General features: G+C 50.7%; 1 protein-coding gene across 5 annotated transcripts in view; it reads right to left on the bottom strand.

The window, feature by feature from the left end:
* GAS7 (growth arrest specific 7) overlaps positions 1–25,926 on the bottom strand; it is a 191,359-nt gene that overhangs the window by 65,883 nt on the left and 99,550 nt on the right. For 4 of the 5 annotated variants that reach the window (XM_044249090.1, XM_044249092.1, XM_044249094.1 and 1 more), the window contains exon 2: positions 11,306–11,426. In XM_044249090.1, the coding sequence (XP_044105025.1) occupies positions 11,306–11,426 (121 nt within the window). Of the gene's footprint in view, positions 1–11,305; positions 11,427–17,122; positions 17,246–25,926 lie in introns of those variants that run through there. The other variant, XM_044249093.1, reaches the window with a different exon arrangement.

The raw sequence follows: 25,926 nt of genomic DNA on the forward strand, positions 1-25,926 counted from the left end.
CCCTGCAATGGCCCCTGAAGGCTTAATGCCTGGGCGTGGGGGTGAGGGGCAGGACCCCTTCCCGCATATTATTCCCAGACCCTATTCCTGTTCCAGACCGCAAGATCTATTTCCCCTCTCCCCCATTATCGGAGCCAGCGCTTCTTGGGCTAATGGTGCCCTTGGGCAAGCAGACAGGCATTAGCCAGAGCTGGCAAGATAGCAGGAGATTCACGCAATGGCAATGATTGGGGGGCTGCCACGTGTGAGGACGAGATCCTTCCAGTGCAGGGTCTCAGTGTCCCCGTGCCCAGCCCTGCACACTGCTCCCAGGGAGTGGTATACAGAAAACACATGTGTCTTGCATGACTAACTTCTCCCCCTGTTCTCCCACGCCTCTTGGATGAGCACTGCCTACTTTGGAATCCGACTCGGACTGAAATAACAAAAAAAGCTGTTACCCCACTCCAAGATCTCCCCTCCGATATTACAGATCTGATCACTGGGAAACCACACCAGCTTTACAACCCCAGGCACGTTCCCAAACCGTGGTGGGTGAGGAGCATTTGGTGTTGTGACTCCTGGTTTCACAGAACCTTTGAGCCCGAAAGGACCTTCGGAGAGATCTATATGAGCAGGAAAAGAAAACGGACTCCAGCCCACAAGGAAAGTCCCCTTTAACAATCTCCTCTCCACTTCAGGAAGCATTCAGTCTTTGCAAACATGTAGCCATTTGCATTGTGTTCGCCCACACCGCCTCTGCAAGAAGCCATCCAAGTGGATAATTAGAGCTGAGCACAGACAAGGCATTTAACAAACACTTGTTGCTTGATAATCAATTCATGCTGTCCTTGCCCACTCTCTGATCAGTAATGCCTCCTGTGGATGCTTTCCATTTCTGCAAAGAATTCCACCGACGGACTCCATGGGCCCTCACCCTTGAGACAACTACCTGGTTGCCCCTGTCCAGACCCCATCTTCCTGCAGCAACCACGGGCTCCCATGGTCCCTCACACACACACACACGCACACGCACACGCACGTGCCCATGTGCGCCAGCCTTACAGCAGCCCCAGAAAGGCAATGCTTCCCACCCCAAAAGTCAGGTGCACAGAACACCTGTGGGAACAAGGCTGAGCGTGAGATGGCCTGGTAGGTTCTCGCTGAAACAGATGCTCTATCACTGTATACCAGCCAGGCATTTCTCCTTGGATTCCTCTCTTTCCCAGTCCCCTTTCTTTTCTTTCCTTCTTTTTTTTTTTTTAAAGATTTTATTTATTTATTTGACAGAGAGAGATCACAAGCAGGCAGAGAGGCAGACAGAGAGAGAGAGAGGGAAGCAGGCTCCCCGCTGAGCAGAGAGCCTGATGCGGGGCTCGATCCCAGGACCCTAAGATCATGACCCGAGCCAAAGGCAGAGGCTTAACCCGCTGAGCCACCAAGGCGCCCCCAGTCCCGTATCTTAATCTCTGACTCCCAAGAGCATTTATAAACTAGCTTCCCAACTCGGTGCCTCATCCCATCTCTCTTTAGTACCTGGATACAAAACCACAAGGCTCTGTCTGAACATGGGCCAAAACTCCCGACACCCATGGGAACCGGGTGCGTAAAATGCACACATGAAGCTAATGGAGCGTAAGAAAAGTCAAGGGCGATGGCAAGCTTTTCAGCATCACCCGGGGCCCAGGTCTGACATGGCCACACTTCATGATTCTCCAAGAGAAGGCAAGTCACTGGATGTTCATGGAATTCTTTCCGATTTCCGATTTCTGTCTAGCAGGTGACCTCCGCTATGTCTGCATCTCTTCAGGACAGCTCAGCAGGATCTGGAAGGTTCTGCTCCTGCCCTGACCAGCGCACACACACCACTGCCCTCCAGGTTCAGTCGTCATGAATCAGGGCTGTATTTTAAAGAATTCAGCCAAGCAAACATCATGCCTTATGGGGACACAACTCACACCCATCTTGTACTTTTTTTTTTTGCCTTTAATGATAGAATATTAGTCAAGCGAATGACGGGTGGAGATCCCGCCAATCAAGACGGTTGGGTTGACCTGCTTTGGACAGATGAGCCGCTGAACCCTGCTAGGTCACAGGGTGTGGGGAGGGGACATAGTAAGTCTATATTGGCACTTGCTTCCTAACCAAAGTGAAGGCAAGTTGGGGAGTCCCAGTCTACCAACCTCCAGAGAAGAACAATACGGAAGTGGAAACCTTACAACTTCTTGCCATCTCCAAGGCCTGAACTATTTCACTAGCTCTAAGTTCCCCAAAGACAAGGATGGTGTTCATTCCAACCAGATGTCCGAAAGCTCTACAGAATGGGAGAATGAGAAGAGCGTAAGCCCCAAATGCTGACTGAACCGTAGCTAGGAGGAAAGTTGAAATGAAAGGCCACAGGTTTTTGGTTTTTTTAAAAAATAATTTATTTATTATTTATCTGACAGAGAGAGACACAGCGAGAGAGGGAACACAAGCAGGGGGAGTGGGAGAGGGAGAAGCAGGCTTCCTGCCGAGCAGAGAGCCCGATGTGGGGCTCCAACCCAGGACCCTGGGATCATGACCTGAGCTGAAGGCAGAGGCTTAACTGACTGAGCCACTCAGCGTCCCCACAGGTTTTTGGTTTTTGTGTTTTGTTTTTTTTTTTAATGCCAAAAATGCTGAGGCACATTTGGCATTTGAGGTAGCTCAGTCCATTAAGCATCTGTCTTTGGCTCAGGTCTCGATCCCGGGGTCCCCCGTCTCCAGCTCCCAGCTCAGCAGGGGAGCCTGGTTCTCCCTCTCCCTCTGTCCCTTCCCTCTGCTCATGTGGTGTCTCTCTCTCTCTCTCTCTCTCTGTGAAATAAATAAAATCTTAAAAAATAAAAAGGCAAAAATGCTGAGATTTAAAAAATTTTTTCTTGAGCTTTTGACTCAAAAGCTTTGAAATGAAAAGCTCTGCCACAATATCCCGTTTTATAACAGGATCAGAAGAAAGACGAGAAAACCTCCACAAGTCAGTTACCTTGACAACACTGAAGGATGTAAAAACGTTTGCCAGGTTGAAGGGTCTTCCTCCACAGTTTTGTGCTCAATCTGTATGTTGTCACCGTAAAAATGACAGATCTGTCTTTAAAGAGTTCCTCCTTGAGATTCTACCTTAACGATAGTAGTTTATGGTGATACAGCTTCTAACCTTGGGACTATAATACGTGTTTACTTGTTTGAAGAAAACTGTATTCTTTCAATTTATCTCGGTAAAAGAAAATGGGATTTAAATTTACTCTTCAACTTCATAATATCTGACCCACTGACAATGCCCTCATCAATTTGTCTCCTTGCAAGTCTAAAAAAAAGGAGGTAACCATTAGGAAATACTTAAAAATAGAGAGCAGACCTCACTCTTTCCAAAATAACGGATTTGGAGCCATTAGGTCTGTGATACCTTTTAACAAACTCCCTAGGTGCTTCTAATGCCCACCGAGGTTTGGGAATCAGGCAGAAGGAATCCCCAGCTAAGACATCACAGGACTGTCTTCACTGTGATATAATTTGCATACCATAAAATTCCCTCTAAAAGCACATAATGAGTGGTTTTTGGCCTACTCACATAATTACACAAATATCACCAACTACCTAAATTTAGAACATTTTCATCATCTCAAAATGAAACGCCATACCCATTAGGAGCCACTACCACTCCCCTCTCTCCCCGTTCCTGGAAACCACAAATCTACGTTCTGTGTCTTTGGCTTTTTTGCCTGTTCTGGGTATTTCGTGTAAATGGAGCCATTCAATATGTGGTTTTATGTGTCTGGTTTCTTGCATTTTGCATATTTTCAAAGGAATCCTTGTTGCAGTAAGTATCTGCTTGTACTTTGCTCCTCTTTATGCCTCAGTGATCTCCCACTGTAGGGTCCAGCATATTTTTGTTCATCTACTTATGATGCGATAGACACTTGGGTTGTTTCTGGACACCAAGAAGAACATCACTACGAACATTCACGTATAGGTTTTCGTGTGCATGTTTAAAATTCTCTTGGGTACGTATCTAGGAGTGGAATTGCTGGGTCCAACCCATACTTTCCCTTCTAGCTCCACGTCCGTATCTGAATGATTTGCTGCTCACTGGCGACCCCACCAAACAGCCTACACTGCTGATCGGTAAGTAGCCTTTTCAGAGTAACTCAACTTCCGAGAATACAACAAACAATAAATTCCTTTTGTCTCCTTGGTCTTTTTTATTTTTATGGGTCTTCCATGTACTGCCAACATGCATGACTCCTGCGGCATCTGCGAAAATTCCAACAGATTGCCAGTTTTGAGAACAGCGGAGGTACGAGGAATGTGTGGTTCACGTAAGGGTGACCTTAACGTTGCAAATTAAAATGGATTCTCTGCAAGAAAACAACGAACCCCACATAGGAGCAGATGAATAGTAAGCGTGGAGGTCTAACAGCTTTGCACCAGAGTCTGTTAAATAAAAATTAATAAAGCCAAAATAAGAAACACATATGAACACACACACACACACACACACACACATGTATGCCGAGCTACCTTGATCAACTAACTGTGCCAAACAAAAGCATCTTTCTTGTTTCACATTTTTTTAACACAGATGGACAGAAAAAACCAGATAGATGCTTCTGAGCGTAGAAGTTTCTCAGGGCAACCTTTATCAACAGGGAATTACTAGGGCCGTTCTATCCAGGGAGCTGGAAAAGTATCCAATTATTTGGAACAAAGAAAAGCTCAAAGAATGCTTTAGAAAGTGTTCTACTGGAAAACTTATCCAGCAACTCACATTAGCTCCTGGTGTAATAAAGTTAAATGGAAATCTACTCGTTTAAAGAAAAATTAAAACAAGAAATCAAGAGAAGTACTGGCTACTTGGCAAATGACTTCAAAAGCTGAAATCCTAGTGTACTCCTCCAAGCTTCATTCATAAACATAATAAAACCTTTATACATATGGATGCTTGATCAGAAGTGCTGAAAAACAGCTGCCAGTTCCCCCGGGTTTCAGTTGAAGGTCTAAGAAGATATTTGTGTTTTCCTTAAAAATAAATGTCATTTGGGATTTTTTTCCCCTGCTAATTCGTGAATTTAGTTATCCTTATTGCAAATTCCCCTATGCCCATTCTCCTGAATACTGAGGCAATGAAAAAAAAAAAAGTATGGAAAGATGGGTTCCAGGCATAGCCTAGTCTATAAATAAGCCAAGTAATTTGGATTCAGATCCTATACCATGCTGTAGCAGGGTTAGGGTCAGCACTCCACTCCTCTAATCCAGAGATCATCCAATTTTTCCTTTCAAGGGCCAGACAGTAAATACTCTGGCTTTGTGACCACCTTGTCTTGTCTCTACTCTGCCATCATAGTGAGAAAGCAGCCTTAGACAACAGGCAAACAAAAGAGCATGGCCGTGTTCAATAAAACTTTATTGACAAAAATAGGTTGCAGGATGAATTTGGCCCCATGGCCATGTTCAATAAAACTTTATTGACAAAAATTGGTGGTGAGCTGAATTTGACCCTAGGGCCCTAGTTTGCTGACCCCTATGTGGGATGACTCGGAAGGGCCTCCCTAGGAGTAAAAGTCATTGGCCATTGAAACTCTGTAAACACTTGGGTCATCACAATTTGACACAAGAGTTACACGTACACCACAAACTCAGTGCTTTAGGAATCCACGCACTGGGACAAAGACCTTGGGCTCCTTCTCATGTTCCCATCAACTGCGTCCTTGTATTTTGGTTGATGTCTCACTCATCCTCCATCCAACCTGGGCTTGGATGGAGCATCACTCTGAGTTGCTGGAGTCAGGCTTTCTGGGGGCCAGATGATAAAACCCAAAAGGGTGGAAGAAATCGCTCTCCAAGTGGGAGAGGTTTGGTCAAAGGGAGGTGAGAGGTGAAAGGGAGGTGAGCAGATCAGACATGTCGGCTCTCCCATGGCCTACTCAAAGGCATGGCTCTTCTCTGTAATCCTTCCAGAGAAGTGAACACACTTGCTAGGTGAGACCCACACAGACCTGTTGGAGCTCTCTGCAGTTCACTATTAACACTAGCCAGCATCATGTGACATTCTCCGTCTCTCACCCACTCTCACTGCTCTGAGCTTATACAGCCTAAATAAAGTATTAATGCTTAATCCTTGCCTCAGGCTCTGCTTTCTAGAGAAACAGAGCTAAGACATCCCCCTCAAGTGATCTTCTTCCTTTAGAAATGAAAAACATAAATAAATGAAGCTACTGGATTTAAAGTGTACAAAAACTGATACATAAGGGATAAAATATGACTCATACATTACACAAAACTAACCTTGGCCTTCATTACTGGCTTGAAATACCCCTTCAAAGTCCAAATGGTAAAATATATCCTACGGGCACCTGGGTGGCTCAGTCAGTTAAGCATCTGCCTTCCGCTCAGGTCATGATCCCAGGGTCCTGAGATCAAGTCCCACATCAGGCTCCTTGCTTAGCAGGGAGCCTGCTTCTCCCTCTCCTGCTCCCCAACATGTGTTGAATCTCTCTCTCTCTTTCTTTCAAATGAAATCTTAAAAATAAATAAATAAATAAATAAAATAAATCCTAAGTGGTATCTAAAGTCAGCATCTCTCCAAAAAGAGGACCTGAATACCTATGATCATTTCACCGCTAAGTGATCACATGTGCATTTCTGGCCTTCCAGTTATCAATGGAACTAAACAACACTGAGCACCATCTCTTGAAATGCAATTACCTATTGTGCAAATAAGAGGTCCCCCCTTAACACTAACTTGGGTCCTGAAAACGGTAGGATATTAGCAATAGCTCAATATCCAGAAACTAGACACAAACCCATCTTTGGCAATAGCTAAGTTTTGGTAGGAATATAGCACAAGCCTATTCCGATACCAGAACTCCTGGGGCTCCTGGGTCCCAAGCTCATGGTCCCCTTGCATGACAAAACACCCTGGAGGGATATAACTATGGGGAGATAAGGAGAGTTGGGGACTTCCCAGAGTCTCTTAAAGCCTGCTTTGATGGCCTTGCTGAGTTAACACAAAAACAACAGCACTATTGCATTAACTTACCCACTGGAACTTCCTGTTAGCCATCTGGCTGAACACTATTTAATCTTTTCTCCTCTGCCTTTGGTGATATTGCCTTACTTCTGGATTCTTATCTCTGACAATTATTTCAAACTCTCCTTCACCCCTCCCTTAAACACTTTTCTGCAGGGCTCTCTCCTGCATGATCATCATGGGTGATCTCCTGCGTTTCAAGGCCTTGTTTCTCCGCTGGGCTGTCATGTGTGGTTGTATAGGTTGGTCACTGCACAATGGTGCCAGGCCAAGGGAGCAAATAGGGGTGAAATCCATTCTGCTCTCTGTGTGCCAAGCCAGGCACGCACAGGACTCCCCAGGTTCTCATCTCTAGCTCAGGTGTCCCCTGAGTCATAGACATCTGGTCCAAGCAAGGCTGGCCACCTCTCCCTGAATATCCTCCAAGGAACCACACATGCAACACGGATCCATCTCGCCACCTCCAAACTCTTCTTCCCGCGCATCCCTGGCTCTCAGCGCGGGGCTCCATCACACAAAGCAGAAAGCTCAGGAGAACCTGAGCATTCTCCTTCCCCGACCCGCCGTCTCCTGTCTGACGGACTCCATCCCCTCCTCCCCAGCCACAGCTGTGCATGAGGAGCTGACCTCATTACTTCTCTTCTCATTTCATCTGCCCAGCCCATGCTTACCAGTCCCTAAATCCTTCACTCTGCTGCAAAAGCAATCTTGCCACAGTATTTTGCTCATGTCAGGCCACTACTTTGATTCGTTTCAGAGCTTTCCACTGCCCAGAGGACAAAGTCCCAGCTCCTTAGAGTACCTCCTGGGGTCACCCGTGGGTCAGATCTCTAACTCCCTCTCACTGTTTTGCTCCTTGCTCATGCCGAACGTGTCACTGTTCCCTTGCTGTCTGGCCTTTGCTGCACAGGAAACTCTATGTGGAATCCCCGAGTCAAGGTCCCCTCTTCGAAGATGTGTCTGACACACAGTAAAGCTGCTGGCCCTCTTCTTCGAGCCCCCAGATGTCCACACTAACATTCGCAATGCTTGTTGGCATCTGGGTTTCTCAGACTCCTCCAGGACGACAGGGTTCCAACACCAAGCCGGTCTCCCATTTGACTTTGAGTCCCTACAGCCCCGCACAGCGGCCAGCACTGAGACCATCCCCATCCAAAAAATCCTAAACAGATCTAAAAATAAGCAGATTAGCCAGAGCAAGGTACTACAAGTGTAACCTGGGCTTTAAACTAGTTATATTTGTATGTGGCACAGAAACAAGGACAGAACATTAACGGTGCCCAAGCACTCTGTGAAGAGACCAGGGATTAAGGGACACGAGAAGCATCTGGAAGAGAGGGAGACGGACAGGAAGACGGAGAGGAGTAATTTGTGGCAGCTGGAGCAGGGTGCACGGCCTTGGCCTGGGTCACAGGGCAGGGGAGGCCCCAGAGGTGGAGTGGAAAGGAAGGTGGATATGGCTAGCCTGGCCAGGCAGACACATAGGCATATGACCCCAGGAGTCAGGAGGTCACAGAGGCACAGCAGGAGGACAGCAAGCACCTGCTCTAATAGGCACTTCCCTGCCCAAAGGGGGTCAGGTCCAAAAATGTAAACAGCAGCCCGCAGCAGCTGTGCAAAACGGGTCTAAGAAAGCCATCCAGGGGAGAGTCAGAAAGACATTCTTGGGCTAACGAACAAAATCTTTAATATTTGGGGTCTGCACGATCTTTCCTAGCACTGACTGGCTTCGGAAAGGCATTTCCCATCTCCAACCCCTTCCTCAGGCCTCCCCATCTTAGCTGCAGGGTGTCCTCTCCTCCAAGAAGCCTTCCTTGATCTCCCAGAGTTTTCCAGGGACACACTCTCAAAACACCCGGGATTTCTCCTTCACAACCCTGCTCATAAGGGTAATCAAATACATACTCATTTAAAATCTGCTTCCAAAGTGAGGAAGATAAGCTCTTTGAGGGAAAGGACGCTTCTCTATCATTATTATAATATCCCCAGCATCCAAAAGTCTACCCAGGACTTGGGTGAGGCCCAGTAAGTGTCTGTTGAATGAATGAGTCAATCAATCCAACAGATAAGGATGAATCAATAAGTGAATAAAAGTTCCCTATATCTAGAATATAGGACCAAGGGAGCCAGGATGACTGTGAGCCTATTGGAGAAGGTGGGGAAGCGAAAGGAGGGCCATTCCTACCAGAGAGAATAGAGATCCCAGAGTAGGAGTCAGTAGCTTGAGGGCCCCTCTGCCCCTCCAATCCCTGCTTACCATATAGCCTGTGAACTCCTGAATTAAGATCGTCTTAAGTGCTTGAAAAAGAGGGGGGTGACCAGGCGGCTCAGTCAGTTAAGCTTCTGCCTTTGGCTCAGGTCACGGTCCCAGGGTCCTGGGATCCAGCCCTGTAGTTGGGCTCTCTGCACAACAAGAAGTCTGCTTCTCCCTCTGCTTCTCCCACTCCCTTCCCTGGCGTGTTCTCTCCCTGCCCCCCTCTCTCATGCGCTCTCAAATAAATAAATAAAATCTTTAAAAAAAAAAGTCCTTGAAAAAGAATCAAAAGAATGTTTCGTAACATGCAAAACCAGGGATTTTTACTTTTTTTTTTTGGTACACACTGATTTTTTTTTAACCAAGAATATACCACTCTCTAATTAATAACATACATACTCATTTAAAATCTGCTTCCAATGTAAGGAAGATAAGCTCTTTGAGGGGAGGGATGCTTCTCTATCATTATTATAATATCCCCAGCATCCAACAAAATAAATAAAATCTTAAAAAAAAAAGTCCTCGAAAAAGAATCAAAAGAATAATGCTTTGTAACATACAAAACCAGGGATTTTTACTTTTTTTTTTTGTACACATTGAGTTTTTTTTAACCAAGAATATACCATTCTCTAATAAAAAAAAAAAATAAAGACAAAAACGCAGATTTTAGAAAGCCTCTTTTACCACTCCCCCACTGCCAGCCCCTTTGCAACAGAGTGGCTAATTCCGGACGAGAAGGGGCCCAAAGCCTTGCTGATCTCAGGATCATATGGTCCAATTTCTGCATTTCACAGATGGGAGCTGTGCCTATAGACACTTTGCCTCCGAAACTTCAAAGTCCGGTAACAGCGCAAAGCTACTTGTGTGTTTGTTTTGAGGAAGTTTAAGATGCGAATGACCAGAAACAGTCCCACTTCCCTTTTCCTAGAAACCCCAGTTACCTCTTTGGCAGGAACACACCCCTCGAGCCCCAGGGGAAGGGAACGAGCCAGCCACCCCAAGGGGGCAGCTGCAGGCTGCTTTCTGAGCCGTTCCCTCTAAAGAGCAGCTGGCCCTCCAGGTACCAGGACACCCCCGGGGTGCAGGCCTGTCATCATCAGCCCCACTTATGGTCCCCCTGGGTAGGCGGAGGTGACCGTTAAGTCAGGTGGGTGTCGACAAGGGAAGTAAGGGGGCCAAAGCTGAGTCAACACGGGAATGGGATTGTATTTCACATCCTGCCTCGACACACAGATCTGTGAGCCCCCCCCCTCCAAATCTAACCTTCAGTGTTTCCATCCTCCAGGAGGCAGGATGGTCAAGGACAGAGCTCTCTTAGCTACGTGGGCACTGCTCTCCCGAGACCACCTTGATAGAGAACATGCCACTCCTTCTTCTATAAACCTTCTCCAGGCTTCTCGCAGACCACTCGAGAGCCCACCTGTTGGGGTCCTGGAGCCCCCATGAAGGCCCAGGAAGCCCACAATCCCTAACTCAACTCAGAAATGCACAAGGATCCTGCATTATCTATTAGAACAAATATCCCTGAGCAGCCCCAGCGTTTCCCAAAAAACCTTCCGAGAAATGCCAGCCAGTGAGCTACTCTGGGGAAAAGGAAGCGATGCGTGCTGAAGTTAGGGAAACCCCTCATTTGTGACCGTCTTCCGGGAGCTTCTGTCTCATTAGTACATTCCATGTTCCGGATAATCCCACAGTAGCTAAACCTGGTTGACTTGACTCGAACCCGCTGTTCACTAGAGAAACCTTTTAAGATCCCGGAGCGGAAAACAGCCCTAGACCACGAGGTTGGGTTCCACAGAGATGCCCGGGGCGGCGGGTGACTTTTCGGGGAGGACCCCCGACCCTGAAGGGTGGGCTTCCCGAGCCACCGCGGACCCCCACCACCCAGCACGGCAGGGGAAAGCTCGAACCCACCACAGCCTCCGAGACTGGTTTCCGAGGCAAACGACTAGCCGCTGGGAGAGGTAAGAGGGACAGAGAAACGCGGGGACCCATGTAACATGCTCCCCAGCGCGAGGACTCACCATTGGTGGCCGTGTTGACATAGTAGCGCCGGCCCTGGGGAGACAAGTAGCTCTGCCAGCCAGGTGGAAGGATGACAATGTGGCTCTCCTCTCCGGGCGGAGGGGGTACCATTCCAGGCTTCTATGGAAGAGGAAAGGAAAGGTCACACGTGCCGGGCATTTCGGCGACTGGGGTTTCAACCAGTTTGGGACCAGGAAGTTGGAGGCAGGTGAAGTCACTTTGGAAGAGCTGATACTGGGGAGACGGGAAGAAGGGGGGACAGGAGGTGGCCCGCTGGCCTCCCTGGGGGGGAGGAGGTCACAGACCGCACATGTGGGATTTGAGGGCTTGCTCAAGCATGCCATTGTGGAAGGGACAGCTTCCCAAAGAGGGCAGTGAGCAGAGCTGGAACTTCTTCCCGGAGAGCCCCCTGCATGGCACTCGCTGGGTGGGCTGTGTGGGCTGCAGGAACCCCAGTCTTCTGCACATGCCCACTGTGGAATCCAAAGCCTGGACCCCCAGGACCACCACGGACAGCAGCAGACGAGGCCCAGGGCCTGCTGGGCCTGGGCGAACCCGCCAGAACTTAACACAAGTCTCAGCCAGTTTCTTTTTTTTTTTCTTTAAGATTTTATTTATTTATTTGATAGAAAGAGAGAGTGCATGAGAGGGAGAGTTAGAGGGAGAAGCAGATGCCCCATGGAGCAGGACTCGATCCTGGGACTCCAGGATCACGACCTGAGCCGAAGGCAGTCGCTTAACCCACGGAGCCACCCAGGCGCCCTCAGCAAGTCTCTTTAGAGCGAGATCTAAAGCCTTCCATAACCACGCCGAGAACCAAAGAAGGGCTCAATGGGGCTTTTCTGGTCCAGTGTCCAAATCTCTCAGGGGGATCTGGAGGGAACCAGGACCCATGGCCAAACCACCGCTCCCTTTCCACCATGGGTACTTTGTGCACTTATGTGTGGTTTAATCTTTTTCTTTTTCCTTAAAGATTTTTATTTATTTATTTGAAAGAGAGAGAGAGAGAGAGCACATGATTAGAAGCCAGGGCCTGAGGGAGAGGGAGACGCAAACTCCTGGCTGAGCAGGGAGCCCGATGTGGGGCTTGATCCTAGGACCCTGAGATCATGACCTGAGCCAAAGGCAGAGGCTTAACCATCTGAGCCACTCGGGAGCCCTGATTTCATCTTTTGCCCATAGAGAACAGTACTCTTCTTCTTCTTCTTCTTCTTTTTTTTATAAAATATTTTATTTATTTATTTATTTATTTATTTATTTATTTGACAGAGATCACCAGTAGGCAGAGAGGCAGGCGGCGGGGGTGGGGGCGGGGAGCAGGTTCCCCACGGAGCAGAGAGCCCAATGCGGGGCTCGATCCCAGGACCCTGAGATCATGACCCAAGCCGAAGGTAGAGGCTTTACCCCCCTGAGCCACCCAGATGCCCCGAGATCAGTATTCTTAAAAATACAAATCGGAGAAAAGATATATATACATAAGAGAGAGAAAGCAGGTGAACCCAAGATCCAAGAGAGGTGACTTCCGGCAGTGACAGGAAGAGCAAATTTTTCTCCTCTCCTTTTTACTTCTCTCTTGCATCTCAATGTCCCTCAAACAACAAAAATAAGCGGTGAGCTAAAGAACATTTAAAAATAAGGAAAGAGGGTCCAAATTAGTCCACGCGGCGGCTGTGCCTTCTGAAGATAGTTTAAGTAGATTCAACCACGCAGGGAGAGGGGCCGTGAATTTCTCAGCAAAGCTGGGCTCTGTTCAGATGCATTAAAAACGAATCCGCTTCTCAGCGTGTCCGTGTCCTCAGCCCCTCTCTGTCCTGCCCACCAAGGCACTTGTGGTCACTGAGGACGGCTACTTAGGAAAACCAGCTAAACATTCTAAGCAAGCAGTAGGGACAGCGGCTCTCCGCCCGCCCTGCCCTCTTGTTGTCTGAAGGTTGCAAAACCAGCTACTTCGGCCTGTGGCACAGCCTCACCAGGGATCGGGTCCCTCCTAGATGCTCCCAGGACCCTGGGGAACCACGGCCTCCCCGTGGCCAACCTGGTTCACGGCTGTTAACCCGCAGTATCAGTATGGAAGGTGGTCTTTCAACTACTGAGCACTGGACACCAACCAGGAGATCTCACCAACAGAGCACGTGTGCAGAGCCCAAACCCACACCTGAATGTGTCCACCTAGGCCTCCAGACACCTGCTCTGGCGTCTCCCGGATTGCAAGGTGGTCCAAATACTGCACGCACACAGTCTCACGATGAGTAGTGTGCATGCACAGAGGAAGTTTCCCACACACAGGAGAGGTGTATCTTGGCTGAGTGGGGCTGGGGGGTCACACAAGAATAGGGAGCTTAGGAGGTTTAAGTTAAGAGACGAATATTCTAGAACCAGAGGGTACGACGCCGGGCCGCTCTGCTAGAGTCAATGTCTTCGAGCATCGAAGATGGGAAGGCTATGTTTGGTGCTTCTCCCAGCAGCCGGGGAGGAAACGGGTCATTGTTAAAGGGTATGAAGCAAGGACCGGATACCGACACAGCCGGAAATAGGGTGCAGAGAGGAGAGGGACCCAGGAGCACCATGGAAACAGCCCTCCGGCCTGGGCCTCAATACTGACTCAGCCCCTGAGCGGACACATGATAGGAAAGTGACTCAGCCGACTGCCTTTATCCATGCGTCTACACAACAGAGGAGGAGGAGGACAGGAGCACGGTTGGGGAAGGCTCCTAGGAGGGTGCCTGTCACCAGGAACGCTCCATGACAGCGCGAGGGGGTGTGTTTAAGAGCCCAGTGAGACGAGGCTTCATATAGCCTCTGCCCCATGAGAGGGGAAGGTCAGGGGCCCGCACCCCAGCCTGCTCCACCACACTTGAAATGTCACTAGTAACTGCCACTTCTCCCCAGGCCTCTGTTTCCAAAACTCTGCAACTCAGCTGGCAAGCACACACCTGCTGCGGAGGGAACGCGTTCGGAGGTTGACCAGTTGGATCTGCAGAGAAACCTGGGTAGGTGGCAAGGAGACCACCATCCAAGCAGGGCTGGTTGAGGGACCAGACTGAACTTCCGACCCTCCACGCCCCACCTGGGACAGAGCAAACAGGGACACCTGCCCCGTCTCCATGGTGCTTTCCTCTTGAAAATCACTCTTGGGGGTTTATGTAACTCTGGGGGCTCAGAACAAGCTCTGGTTTGCATGGGAGGACACTGATGACGAAGGAGGCACTGTGACCACCTACCCTGAGGTCTCGCTCATCTAGGAAATGCTGGACCCTCCAAGCCCAATCCTCCTGAAGGTGGCTGCGGGGGAGGGATCTCTGCTACAGAGCCAGGAAGGGCCAAGTGGCGCTGGAAGAGAGGGGACGGGGGCACTAGGGCCAACTCCGCCTACTTCCTAATTTGGCTAATGCACCCAAGGCCATCCCCTTATCCCCCTCCAGCATGACCCCGGCTCCTTGCTCTGCCTGTCACCTGCCTGTGCTCTGTCCCCATCCCCCGAGGCCGCCACAGTTCCCTTGCCTTTGCTCTCGCCCAGAAAGAAGTTCCCCTAGTTGGTGGCCTGAGACACATCCGGAGTGGAAAGACCCACTGGGAACGTACCCAAAAGAACTGAAAACGGCCCCGAAACACTTGTGAATCCAGGTTCACAGCAGCACTATCCATAAGGACCAAAAGGCAGACACAACCCAAGGGTCCATCAACTGATGAGGGGGTCAACAAAACACTGTATGTCCAGAGAAATATCCAGTTGTGGAAAGGAAGGAGGCTCTGCTCCACGCTACCACGTGAATGAGCCTTGAAGCCATGCATACGATTCCATTTATACGAAATGCCCGGAAGAGGGAAATCCACAGAAACAGAAAGCAGATGAGTGGGGTTGCCAGGGGTTTGGGGGTGGAGGGAAGGACGGGTCCAGGGGTTCCTCTTTGGGGTCGATATAAATGTTGCACCATAGTATGAGTGTATAAATATCACTCGTGATATATTTTATGTCATGTGTATTTCACAACTTTTTAAAAAACATCGTTTTTAAGCTGCAAGGGAGCAGAAATTAAGACTCTCCAAAGGCAGCAGGCTCTCTCCCTGAAAAGGCACAAAGCACCCACATGACCTCATTGCTTGTGGTCATGGGGGGACTGGCCTCCTGGGAGAGCTGCCCCCCCCAGCCATCAAGACAATGCAGCGTGAATAACGACCCAATAATTAAGGTCTCTGTCAAACTTTCTCTCCTAATTTGCTTCCTTGAAGTTAAGCCCTTCCCTTCCCTTCCCTAGTCCAGTGACTTCTCCCCTTCCATTCTGAAAGCTCCTTCCCATGGGAAGAGGAACAAGAAGCAGAGGTGACACAGGCCCAGAGATTGGGGCCCTACTGACAATGAGCAAGATCCAAGGGAGTGGGAGTGAGGGTAGGAGGGTGAAGGTAGTTTCCTCCAACTTAGAAATTCTAACCTCATGCACATCACAGCTTTGTGGGAATCATAAAACGTTGTCTCTTCCTCCAGATGGGCCATCGCCCTGACTGCCAGGTTGGATTTCAGCCTCCCCTGGGTCCCCTTGTTCAGTCAACAACCTACTCAACTGTTTATGGAGACCCATCCTCTGAGGATCTGAAGGTAACTGTGGATCTCCTGCCCTGCAAAATGGAGTCATGCATTCATGTACACCCTCACCCTATTTCCTATAGAGTATCAGGAGACTTCTAGATGACTCAGAGCCCTAATCTAGCCAGTAATCAAGAAACACACGAGCTCAGATCCCATATGCATCCATCGATAACCACTTTTATCAAGCACCAAATGTTGATGGGCTCCAAGGACTGGGTCAGATGCTTTACACACTTATCTCCAGTTCTGACAACTGAAACCTGCCATGTTCCCATTTTGAAACGAGGAATCTGGGGCTCAGAGAATGTAATAACTCGTCCAATGCTGCACAGCTAAACAAATGATCAGCCCAAACTTTGAAATCCTCCCCTTGCCCTAGAGACTTCTGTCCAGTTACCTACATCCTGACTACCCTCTATCCATCTCTCCCCAGCTAGCCAAGGGAGGCTTTGTTTCACCTGGACCTTCTGACCCCAGCTCCCACCAAGGTGGGTGACGACTCAGGTCTGCTTCTCCTGCCCGTCTCACAGTCTCCAAATGAGCATATGCCCTCCTGGGAGATGAACAGAAATACCACCACCCACACCCAAGCAGTCACGTTCCCGGCTAACTTCCTTGTCTCCTTATTTAAAACAGCACCACCAAAGAAATTTTCCTCTTTGTGATGGCTACTGGTCCTCCCCGGCGAAGGAAAAAAGAGCAGGCAAGCAAAGGAAAGTCACCCAGGGATTGAAGACAAAATCCCCTCCCCGCTTAGAGCAGTGTTTCTCAAAGTGTGGTCCTTGGAACCCTGTGCCGGTCCCCTGGGATGTGCATTAAAAAATGCAGATTCTGGGGCCCTGCTCCCAATGCCAGGTCAACCTGGAGCCCGGGAAGCTGCCTTTCAACGTGCATCCTAGGGGAGCCTCGTGCCCACTGAACTCAGAACAGGCTGGCAGGCAGCTTTGGAGAAAGCACGCGAGAGAAAGCATGCTTCTGAAATCGAAACTGGGAACATAAAATTTTAATAAGCACAATTTATAAAAAGACAGTGCTTAGCTGCATGGCTACTTTATTAAGGAAAAGGGTGCCATGCCCAAGCCCTCCAAAGGAGACTTCTTTTAAGAGGGATTTGACCCGGTCTCTGCAGTACCAACCCCCACACTCAGCCCCCCACAGCCACCTCCCCTCGTCAAGTTCAGCCCGGGACTCCTTCCCCCTCAGGAGGCTTCTGGGAACACCTGACTCTTACCTTCTGCAGATGCGAGCAAACGCGACTTGAGATGGTCACGGGCGGTCGTCACTCCCTTTAGCAGCCAAATCAGCGAGTTTTAAGGTACCCCCATTCTGCGTCTTCTCACACCCCAAGCCCAGAAGCAATAGGAACTCCAGAGAAAGGCATATCCACAGGGCCCCACACCCCCACTCCCCCCACACCCAGATCTATATATAACATCTCTGAAGTTGTCAGCCTAACGAGCCGCTTTCTGGCAGACCCGTTGCCATGGCAATGACTGCTAATGAGCCTGGTGCCGTGATTGGCACTGCTTGAAGGCTCCTCCACAAAGAACTCTCCAGCAAGTTCTCTCTTCCCAAACGCACAGCCGGCCAGGACGCCCCAAGAAGCAGCCAGGCATGGCCAGGTGGGACTGGGAGGCATCAGTCCCCAGGAACAGCTTTGGAACTGGGGCTCCCTGAGCAGTCCAGGACCCAGGGGCCAGGGCTGGCCTCACTGTTCCTCAATGCGGTCAGCCAGTTAGCAGTAGTAACAGGGGCTGTGAGCAAGCCACCCAGCTGGGCCAGGTGACTGGAGAGTCACATCTGTTCCATACCTTGCAGCTGGGCACCCGTTCCGGGTGGAGAGACTCCGACACAAAGCTGGGAACGGCCACCAAGGGCAAGGTCATCTCCCCTGCCCATGGCTTAAGACACAAAGCAGGAAGCAGGGACCAAGTTCTTAGGGTGATCCACCAGCCTCAGGATCTGCACCTCTCAGAGTGTGGGGCACTTTTCCTCTGTCTGAGAGGTGAGGCAGTACGGTTCTCTCCAGCTTTGGCAGCCGTCCTATCCCGTTGGAGAGCGACTCAGGTAGCAGAGCTGGGGAGGAAGTAAGGGACCCCCGCGATGGCTCAGTGCACCCTGGGAAATGAAGTCCTCACGGGTAGTTTTCTAGGCTGGTGGGGAGAGGATGGACCCACAGAACATCTTCATGTTCTTCTACGGGGGAGAGATGGAGAGACCTGGTCGGTGGGAGGGGAAGGAGGAGAGACCACACAACAGAGAAACGGACTGGAAGGTTCAGGAACACATGGTCACGTCCATGCTGCCCCTACCATTAGTCTCGGCACAGTGTCCAGAACACTGGATGGAGGGATGCAGGGACCAATGGAAACTTGGAATCATTAGAAACGGGCTCCAAACAGATCTGAGGCTTTCTCTCAAACAAGTAGACAGAATGACAGCCCAAGCAAGGTGCGCCCCACCTGTAACAAATCCCAGCTCTTAATGGATGCCGATGAATGGACTATTCAACCTTGAGTACAGGGAGGCGGGGGAAGACAAGATAACATAGTTTCTTTCACTGCAGAAAATAAATCGAGGAACAGTATCCAGAAGCCTCCCGGGAGGCACAAACTTCTAACCATGACCTCATATGGTATCCAGACGGAAAATTCCAGGAAAGTGTTTAGCAACCTCAATAGAAGACAGGAAGACAGAGCATTTATGATACAAGAGCAAAAAAAAAAAAAAAAAAAAAATCATAAGTATTGGACAAACGAATGCAAATGAGGCGAGTAGCCTGGAAAAAGGAAACAAATGCTATAAAAAGGGGGACAGGAAATAAGCAAAACTGTAGGGATATTTACGAGGTAGCAACAGGAACATCCTCGTGGGTTGCCACAGAATGTGGAATTGGTCTTGCAGAAAGGAAAAATAAAAAGGAAGAGCTTTCATTACGTACAAAGCCAATGCAAGAATTTTTCCTGGAATGCAAAGGAAATACACACAAACAAATGAAAACAGAGGGCCAGAAGAACAAGGCAAGATACAGATGCTCGGTGCTCCTGAAGAAGAGAAAAGAAATGATAGACCATGGTTGATGGGGACGGCGCGGGGGGCGGGGAGGGGGGAATTGCCTTCAGCTAAAAGAAAACACGTACGAGCGGCATGGTAGGTCCTACGCTGCTACACACAAAATGGATTTTATAAGTCGATGGCAGGCACACCATGAACAATGTATTTACACGGCAAAGATAAGGAGAAAGTCCCGTAATGGTTTATGTGGGAGAAGGGTGTCCCCAGTAAATGAGCAAAAAAATGATAGCTGGTCACAGGCTTCTCTGTAACTGCATTTCAAAAGATGCTTCTGGATTGTCACAGAGAAATGCCAAGACCCTTTTATGTGGCCATTCCTTGGGGCACTTGGGTGGTTCAGTCAGTGAGCACCTGCCTTTGGCTTGGGTTGGGGTCTTGGGGGTCCTGAGATCGAGTCCCGCACCAAGGCTGCTTCTCCCTCTGCTCATGCTCCATCTCTTGCTATCTCTCTCTTTCAAATAACAGGAAGGAAGGAAGGAGGGAAGGAGGGAGGGAGGGAGGGAGGGAAAGAAAGGCGTTCCTCTGTGGACAGTGGTTTGGGGAATACAGGTCTGCAGACCATGGGTCCGGGAGAACCTATGTGTCCTCCTCAGAAGTGCTTAGAAGACGCGCCACAGCTGCTGGAGAGACGACAAATAAAGGTGAAGGACTAAAGCAAAAACGTCCCAGGCTGACCACCAAAAGCAGCTTTAAAAATATGCAAATCATCGTCACCAATTTAGTTACAGACTTTGTATACGTTCTGTTCACATATATGGTACAAAACAAGGAAAATTATAAGAAAAATATATTTTTTATTGCAAGAAAAATATAAAACATTCTCCCTCTATGGTATAAAAGAAGGGAAGAGCTTGGACCACAAATTCCAACACTATTAGAAAAGATTACGAGGCAGAACAAAGTAGAGCCCGGGCACCTAAGGGAAATGAAATCAGAACACCTCTGGTTCTGCCCTGAAAAGGGGCTGCTCCTCTTGTCTCCTTCCCGATGGCCTCACCCATTTGCTCCCGACCCCTGGCGTCAAGTATCTGCTCTCACCGCTTTCCTGGGGAATGACAGGTTTCTAGCCAGAGGGGCTGTGACAGAAGGGAAGGGTCCTCGGGGACCACAGACCTTTCTTGGATTGGGGTGCTGTGAGTCTGACTTCTCAGCCACTTTTCGCTGGCTCCCACGGGCAATCAGCTTCCACAGGGAATCCTGACCTGAGCATCTCTGTGCCCCTTGGGCCACTCTAGTTGGACCCCCGCATGAAGGCGGGATCAGGCATGGAAGGCCCACCTCCAGCTTTTCCCAACAAGAAGCCAAAGCGATCCAGGCAGGATGCCTTTCTTCCTTCTACTCCTCCAAGCACAAGGTTCCTTGGTACATGGGACCGACGCATCACAGGGTTTGCCGGAACGCTTCACGTGTGTATTCAGACTGCTCTTGGACAGATCACCTTTGGCCTGGCTTCTTTGCGTCCCTTAAAGGAACTTTACAAATCGGGCTTCAAATCACTCAAATGCAAACATCCCCAGGACTCAAATGCAAACATCCCCAGGACTCTAATGCAAACATCCCCAGGACTCTAGCACCGCCCCTGTGTCCTTGGGTCTCCCACTCAGGATGCACGGCTGGGAGGGGTCCTGCTTGCAGCAGTAATCCACATCCCAGGGGCTGGCCCCTGCCACTCACTCACGCCAGACCTCGGCCCCCATGACGAGCGCCCAGAGGGTGACTCACTCAGGCTCCCCAGCTCCAGCCCTATGAAGCGAGTCTCATACTCACGCTTGCCAGCATCAGGCACCTTTCTGGACCCTGGGGACTCTCTGTTCTTATCCTCCAGACCTACCAGCCATGTGCTTATCACCCAACCCGATGTGAGCAACATCCCCCTCCCCACCCGTGTCTAGCTCCTAAAGGACATGGCGAGGGTCCCAGCCACCCTGAAGAGCCATCTGTAAGCCCCCCAATGCCTCCCCGGGGGCCAGTCGACTCACTGCGGGCTGTTTTTCAGGACGGGGCAGGGAGAGGACACAGAACAATACACTCTTTTCTGATCTTAAAAAGGAACGGAGTGATCTGGCTAACCAGGAATTTTGATGAACACAATCACGACGTCGTCTCTGGGAGGCCACAGGACGTCGACCCTCACGGGGAAACTCGGCTAAGCTGGAAAACACGGGGTCTCCAGTGGGGCGAGGACGGACAAACGATGTCGCCATCAAGACCGCAGTGCAGGGATGAGTTGGGAACCCCTCCCCCACCCCGCCGGACCCCCACCGCATCCGAAGCCATTCCGTGGCCCTGACGTGTCTGCGGGGCAAGCAGCGGGGGGGGGCGGGGGGGGAGCAGGAAGGAATCCGTCCTGGAGGAAATAACTTCAATTCGGGTCTTACACACGTTCCCACGAGACCCTGTATCTCACGGACACTGGACACAGACACTTCTACTACTGGTGCACCTGCCCTCCAGAGAGAAGACAGAGGGGCTTATAAACAGGGTCCCAAAGGGCACAGTGCCCAAAATGAGGAACTCTGGACGTCAGCAGACATTTGAGATGGCTTGTGCTTTTGCTGCTGGCATCTGCACAGAGCAGGACAGGGATCTGAGAGACACCCACCCTCCCGCGTCCCTTGGCTTGACCGAACGACACAACTCAGTCAGTCCTGCTCCGTACCGAGGTTTACAGCAGGTGCCCGATGACCTCGTGGCCATGTTCACGCTCCTGTGGGGCAAGGCAGCTCCCACAGGTGCTCAGGAACACGGAGCACAGCTCTGGGAAGAAGATGGGACGTTGCGCCTGCTTCCATATCTTGGAGCCTGGAGAAGTTTGGGGAATCTCAAAGAAAGCCCCTAACTTCGGTCCCACTTCTAAGATCTGTCAGGCCCTGATGTTTCAAGGTTATAAAGGGCGAGGCAGTGAGCTCCCGCCAGCCTGTCCCGGCTTCTGGCCTCTGAGCAGGAAAACCTGAATGAATCCACTCACCAGCTCGTGATGAACTGAGACGTTTTACTCCAACTCTCAACTTTGAGGAATGTTGGCTGCCTTTCCTCCTACCCCTTCTCCGGCAGATAAAAATAGCGTGGGCCGTTCTGATATCCTACCTCCAACCTCAGGACCCTGGAAGCATCGGCAGAAAGCACACAGGCCTAGGCAAAAGGAGACCGTGTTCCCAGACAGCAAGCTATAACTCAAAAAGTTCCCTGAGCCTCTCTGGGCCTCTGTCCCTTCACCTATAAAACCAGGGGCTGCCGGCCCTCCAACACCGGGGTCCTGTGACCTGAGGGTCATGTCATGTAACAGGGCCCAAAACCACCACAGGGGACATTTCAAGGCATTTAAATGACCACACATGCTTGCAAAAGCAACCACCCCATAAACACGAAAGGACAGAGCCCTCCGAGGATGAACAAGATTGTCCATGTCCCATTACCTTCCCCCGCCCCCGAAGGTGTCCCCCAAACTTTTTCGGTCCAGCGAGTAACTATTTCCTCAGCCAAACCCAACTTGGAATGGATGGGAGGGCTATGCCGTCTGAGACACCAGTGAAGCAAACCGATTTAACAAAACTTGGAAACCATTCAAATGTACGCCTAAGCCAGGATTCGCAACGTCGTGAGCACGACCGCAAACCAGTACGGGGAGGCAGAACATTGACCTCTCCCACTCTGTGCCAAGAGTCAATGTCCCGGCCCCTTTAGGGCTCCGATGTCCCTGTCCATCAGAAGGAGGTGGATGTGAAGTGAGCACTTCCCTTCGTCCTGAAGGATTTCAAAATACACCCTGGAGGGACATCTGGGTTGCTCAGCCGTTAAGCACCTGCCTTCGGCTTAGGTCATGAGCCCAGAGTCCTGGGATCGAGTCCTACCTCGGGCTCCTTGCTCTGCGGGGAGGCTGCTTCTCTCTCTGCCTCTGCCCCCTGCTTGTACTGATACTCTCCCCAACCCCCCGACAAATAAATAAAATAAAAATTTTAAAAAATCTTAAAAAACAAAAACCCAACCCTGCACTCTGGATTTTTACACGCGTATATATGGTCAAGATATCGACATCCTGCCCTTGGAAATGCTTCGAAGGACACACTGAGGACCACTCACCTAGGCAGCTCCTGGGAGGGGGAGGACCCCTCCAATTTCCCTTTGCAGAGGAGAGCGCCAGGGAACAAGCAAATTTTGCCAACACTTGGTATTGGGGTGGGGGAGGAGCCAGGGGGTGGAGGGAACGGGGAGAAGAGGAAATCCTGATAAAGCCCCCTTTCATATTAAGGTGCGAAATCCCGGAATGTCTCATGGAAGGGTTTCTGGCACTTTCTCAATCCTCTGAAGAAAAACCCACCTACCCAAATTTTTCAAGCATTCTGTTCCGTTCCAAACAGACCCTGCACGTTCAGAGGAGAGGAACAGAACTGAAAGTCCCCACCTCAGGTGAGATCACAGGTTTGGAACCTCCCGCCAAGCCCATGCCCGCCAGAAAGGGGCTCCAAGGCCAGGTGACACAGCTGCTGCCTGCAGAGCCCTGGGGGGTGCCCCCCGCTGTGTCTTCAGGGAGTTGGTGCCCCTCTAAAGAAGGGAGGACTGGAGTTCCTTAGGTCACCAAGGTGGGCATCTGATGCCTGCCTAGGGCTGCCATCTGGCTGGCCCAGCTTGGTGGCCACTAGAAGCAGGTCCCTGGGCACCAGAAAGCCAGGAGCAGCAAGTGTCCCCACTGGGGAGACTCATCTCAGTGACGGGGTGGTGCTGGCAGCTGGAGCTCCAAGGGACTTGCATCAGGGCTCTGACTGCCCAGCGCATCCTTAATGCTTCTGAGCCACGGGCACTGGGGGGAGATGAAGGCTAATCGAGGCTGAACTCCTTGCCCAAGAACAAGCAAGGGGAGCAGTTCCAACCCACCCAAGGCAGCAGGCGTTTCTGAAGCTCTGCATCTGGTGCATAGAAAACCAGACCGATGGTGACAGCTGGGGACACCATCACCGTTCCGTAGAGATCATGCGGGATGTGAGCATGGAGGCCGGCTCGCCTGGCCAGGGCTGCCGCTGTCTTGCTGGGAGATCTTGAGCAACCACTTTGTCTCGGTGGGGAGGCCTCTGTGTCCTTATCTCAAAAATACAGAAGTTGCACCAGATGGTCTCCTAGGGTTTTCTCTGGTTTCTCCTTCTTTCTTTTCTAAGACTCAAGGATTCTGGAAGCTGCTCTTAGCCCACCTGCTTTTTAAGGACATGCTGTTTTGGAAGAGAGGCAAAGTCTTGTTCAAGTATAGACGTGGGTTCAAGGGCAGCAGACGGAGCCCCGAACACTGGGATTCTTCCTCGGGGCCTCAGACTGTGCCTCTTTCTCTCACGGAGGCGTGTCTTGGTGAGTTCTTCTGGCCTGACCGGCCTATGTCAGCCCCTTCCCTGTCATTCCCAGAGCCACACACGGATGAGCTCTATCTGCCCACGGACCAGACTCCTGCCCTGGCATCCTGGGGTTCCCTGTGTCCGAAGCTGGAACTCTCCCCATGCCCAACACTTGTTCTTTTAGTTTGTTTAAGATTTTATTCATTTATTTGAGAGAGAGAGATGGAAAGAGAGAACGAGCAGGAGGAGGGGCAGACGGAGAAGCAGGCTCCCTGCTGAGCAGGGAGCCCAACAACAGGCTGGATCCCAGGACCCCGAGATCATGACCTGAGTCCCAGGACTCTGAGATCATGACCCCGAGACCATGACCTGAACTGACAGAGCTACCCGGGTGCCCCGGCAACACAGGTTTGTTCTGAGCCCGCCGGCAGATAAGCTGTTCGCCACACACACACGCCGAGACCTGAACACACACTCTCCCTCAGCCCGGGCACACCTCCATCTCCACCAAGAGACCTCCCCGGGCTCTCACCCCACTCCCTGAATGCCCCTCTGGGGACATCTTCTGGGCTGATCCCTTCTTCTCCAGGAACCTCCCTGCTACGGCCCACAGCCCAGGCCAGCCCCACCAGAACCCACCAGTGCTCGCCGGCAATCCATCAGAACATGACTGATCGGTCTGGGCACTTTACACACCATCCTCCCCCAGTGTAGACCCTGCACCTGTTGCAGGGCTGTCCTCTGGCTAGAAATGCAGAGTCCCAGGCTTCACCTGAGCACCAGGCTCCATATTCTGACGGTCCCTGGACAATTCAGATCTGCTTTAACCTCCAAGAAGCCCTCCTGTGAACTTTCCAGGTGCCCCTGGGTGATAAGTACCATCTCTCTCTTCCCGGCACAGGCTCAGGCCTCCATCAGAAGCCACACCAAAATTAGAGATGCTGTCTGACCCAGTCAGTGGGCACCCTGGAAGAAGGCTACGTGCACACACACAAGCCTTCCCATATGAATTGGACCCCCCACCCTGGGCTGCCCAGAGCCTCCAGAGCATGGTCCCTAGAGCCTTGGCTGATGGGAGGTCCACTTTCCAAAAAAGGGGGGTGTCTAACTTCCAGGGGCAGGAACGTGGACAAAAGAAGGCTATCCTACTCTTAGATCTTAGAAGAGCACCCGTAATCACAGCCCACCCCTGCCCCCCCAAACTGGACAGAAGCACCCAGCTCAGCCTGCAACCACGGCAGAGACATGGGCAGAAAGTTAACTACCGGGGAGGAACCCCCAACAGGCTTTCCCTTTAGACAGTCCTGGCGAAAACCTGGACACGTAGACGGCAGGTAGGTAGGCAGGAAGAAGCCGAGCTTCAGATTCGGGAGAAGCGAGGGAGGTGTGACATGGCCTACTGCCCCCACAAGCCACGCCACCACGGGGTCACACGCCTCCCCAGAACCACTGCCCAGGTGACCGGGGAGCTGCCCCCCTCACCCTCCACATCACCTCTCGTCCCTCCCCCCTCCTGATCTCACTCAAGTCTTCTTTTCTCCCAACTCATGCCTTAGGGGAACCTTCCCCCGCCCCAGCACACTGGACGCCCCAGGGCTTCTAAGCTCCCATTTCAGAGATCCTCAGAACTGTTTTCTAAAAT

The sequence above is a fragment of the Neovison vison genome, chromosome 5, assembly GCF_020171115.1.
Source record: "Neovison vison isolate M4711 chromosome 5, ASM_NN_V1, whole genome shotgun sequence".
Classification (NCBI taxonomy): domain Eukaryota; kingdom Metazoa; phylum Chordata; class Mammalia; order Carnivora; family Mustelidae; genus Neogale; species Neogale vison.